The sequence below is a fragment of the Pelophylax lessonae genome, assembly GCF_965119305.1.
Source record: "Pelophylax lessonae genome assembly, chromosome: 2".
In the NCBI taxonomy this organism is placed as follows: Eukaryota; Metazoa; Chordata; class Amphibia; order Anura; family Ranidae; genus Pelophylax; species Pelophylax lessonae.
The window spans coordinates 557277197-557280351 of NC_138769.1; the positions used below are offsets into that span (position 1 = coordinate 557277197).

Genomic DNA, 3155 nt, shown 5'->3' on the forward strand with positions numbered 1-3155 from the left:
AATATCTCCTAAACGGTACATGTTTAGGAGATATTTACAGTACCTATAGGTAAGCCTTAATATAGGCTTACCTATAGGTAAAAGTGTCGGAGGAGGGTTTACTTCCTCTTTAAGTAGAACACTTCAAAGTGGGGAATATAGACAGCAGTAGAAAAATTTATATTTTGTTTGAACTGAAAGAATTTGGCTGGATATTTATTTATTTTTAATCTTCACTAACTGTTTAATACTGAGATCTAAACTTGTTTTTTTTTCTTTTTAACAGCGTGAGTGCATCTCTATACATGTTGGTCAGGCTGGTGTGCAGATTGGTAATGCCTGCTGGGAGTTGTACTGCTTGGAACATGGCATCCAGCCTGATGGGCAGATGCCCAGTGACAAGACCATTGGAGGAGGGGACGATTCTTTCAACACCTTCTTCAGTGAAACCGGAGCTGGCAAACATGTCCCTAGGGCTGTCTTTGTGGATCTGGAGCCAACAGTCATTGGTGAGCTTTTAAGCCAACCGCTAATGTATAGTCTAAGCCTCCTGCATATTTGTAATGGTTTTACCAGCTAATGAAGATATTTAATGTATACATGTAAATGATTAGAAATGTTCCACTTGTGGATATTGGTTATGAACAATGTACTGCTGCAGTTGAATATGAAGATAAAGCTGTAAAATCTAGTAGGGGTGTTATGATCACAAAAATGAACAAAATGGCAAAACCATTAACTAAAGTATTTCACTGCTTGTCTTCAAAACTTAGTGGAACTAAACCCTCTTGTCCTTTACAGCCAAGGAAGCTGCCATCTTGGCCTTTTTGTTTTGCATTAGCTACAGGGGCTGCAGATGTGATCTGTTAGGACACCAGACATATGATAGTTTGGATGAGGGCTGAAGCAGTTGTGAATTATTCCATTCCATGCCATGCCTTGAATATATTATGGTTTTGGACAACCATTAGATTAATGGATTTAGTTCTGCTTTAAAGCTCAACTTCTGTTATGAATTCATTAGAAAGTATGTTTAAATACTGCCAGTCTAACTCCTATAGTATTCTTTACTTTAGAAATTGGGGTGAGGAATAGGAGTGCAGCACTGAGCGATTCAGGTTCTTGTATCATAACATGCCTTGTACAAGGACATCAATATTGAAATGCTCAGCTGTAGTGGGTGTTCTTGTACTGGTGTGGACACAAGTTGGCAGTGTCTGAATAGTTCTCTTTTGCTATCTATTGTGACATTTGTGAATCATAAGTGATGAATGAAATGTCAAATTTGGATATAAACAGTTAATTTATTTCAACATAGAAGATTTAATACATTTTAGCTAGTTAAATGCATTGTTCCAGTTGTAAACTTGACTTGCCTCCATTGCGTCATTGTAAATCCTGTAAATCTAATTTGCCAAGCTGCTATCCCAGTTTGTGTTAGTAGGCTGCCTGCTCTGTATTACATTATTCCACAGAAGCCTTTAAGCAGTTTATTTACAAGTAGGTTTATAAGAGGTAGGGTAGGGTATGAGCTGCACTTTTTTAATTTCTTCCAGCAGGTACATTTCTGGGTATGCAGTAAAAGATTGATAACTTTTTTTTTTAATGTACAGACGAGGTACGCACAGGCACATACCGCCAGCTTTTCCATCCAGAGCAACTAATTACTGGCAAAGAGGATGCTGCCAACAACTATGCCCGTGGTCACTACACAATTGGCAAGGAAATCATTGATCTGGTGCTGGACAGGATCCGCAAACTGGTATGCACTAATCCTAGAGGCAAAATATCTAGGTGTACATATGTTAGATTTACTAAATGTTTTTTTTTTCTTTTTTATCAATAGGCTGACCAGTGCACAGGTCTTCAAGGTTTCCTGGTCTTCCACAGCTTTGGTGGCGGTACTGGATCTGGCTTCACCTCTCTCCTAATGGAGCGCCTCTCTGTTGATTATGGGAAGAAGTCCAAGCTAGAGTTTGCCATCTATCCAGCTCCCCAGGTGTCAACAGCAGTTGTTGAGCCCTACAACTCCATCCTTACCACTCACACCACCCTGGAGCACTCTGACTGTGCTTTCATGGTGGATAATGAGGCCATCTATGATATCTGCCGTAGAAATCTAGATATTGAGCGACCAACCTACACTAATCTGAATCGTCTTATCAGTCAGATTGTGTCCTCTATTACAGCTTCTCTCCGATTTGATGGAGCCTTGAATGTAGATCTCACAGAGTTCCAGACCAACTTGGTACCCTATCCTCGTATCCACTTCCCTCTTGCCACTTATGCCCCAGTTATCTCCGCTGAGAAAGCCTACCATGAGCAGTTAACAGTGGCTGACATCACTAATGCTTGCTTTGAGCCAGCTAACCAGATGGTGAAATGTGACCCACGCCATGGTAAATACATGGCTTGCTGCCTATTGTACCGTGGTGATGTGGTGCCCAAAGATGTTAATGCAGCTATTGCCACCATCAAGACCAAGCGTACCATTCAGTTTGTGGACTGGTGCCCTACTGGTTTCAAAGTTGGTATTAACTATCAACCGCCAACTGTTGTACCAGGTGGTGATCTGGCCAAGGTACAGCGTGCTGTGTGCATGCTGAGCAACACCACTGCTATTGCAGAGGCCTGGGCTCGACTGGATCACAAGTTTGATCTTATGTATGCTAAGCGTGCCTTTGTGCACTGGTATGTGGGTGAGGGTATGGAAGAGGGAGAGTTTTCTGAAGCCCGTGAAGACATGGCTGCTCTGGAGAAGGATTATGAAGAGGTTGGTGCTGATAGTGCTGATGCCGAGGACGAGGGTGAAGAATACTGAGTTCTGTTCGCTTGAAGTGTGCCTTGTTCTGTAGGTTCTACTTTTCAATTTGTCTGTTCTTGTGTTTGTTTTTTTTTTTTTTAAATAAAGTGCCATTTTAAAATATGGTTCCTAATAGAAGAATGATTTCCATTTATTTGCAAATGAGCCTTCATGGAAGTTTTTCTGTTATGTCTGTTTAAATCAGTATTCAATACAACCAAAAATATAATCTATTGAAGCTTCATAATCAGAGGTGGTGGCTGCATTAGTCTTATTTCCTGGGGATCTGACCAAGACCATCCTACCTGTATTGGTGCCAGTGTCCCGAATTAATGAGCACAGGGAGCCTATTTGGACAGCAGGATTGGGGGGG

General features: G+C 41.2%; 1 protein-coding gene across 1 annotated transcript; it reads left to right on the forward strand.

Moving 5' to 3' along the window:
• Positions 1 to 251: 251 nt before the first annotated feature.
• LOC309545685 (tubulin alpha chain) lies at positions 252 to 2923 on the forward strand. Its single transcript, XM_082244963.1, has 3 exons — positions 252 to 488; positions 1593 to 1741; positions 1826 to 2923. Exons 1-3 carry the CDS (start codon positions 368 to 370, stop codon positions 2798 to 2800), a joined length of 1245 nt encoding a protein of 414 aa, XP_082101089.1. The 5' UTR covers positions 252 to 367; the 3' UTR covers positions 2801 to 2923.
• Positions 2924 to 3155: the final 232 nt, after the last annotated feature.

Coding starts and splice junctions, on each gene's coding strand:
- LOC309545685 (XM_082244963.1), top strand. CDS start 368: ATGCCCAGTGACAAGACCATTGGAGGAGGGGACGATTCTTTCAACACC. Junction 489..1,592: donor TCTGGAGCCAACAGTCATTG/GTGAGCTTTTAA, acceptor TTTAATGTACAG/ACGAGGTACGCACAGGCACA. Junction 1,742..1,825: donor TGGACAGGATCCGCAAACTG/GTATGCACTAAT, acceptor TTTTATCAATAG/GCTGACCAGTGCACAGGTCT.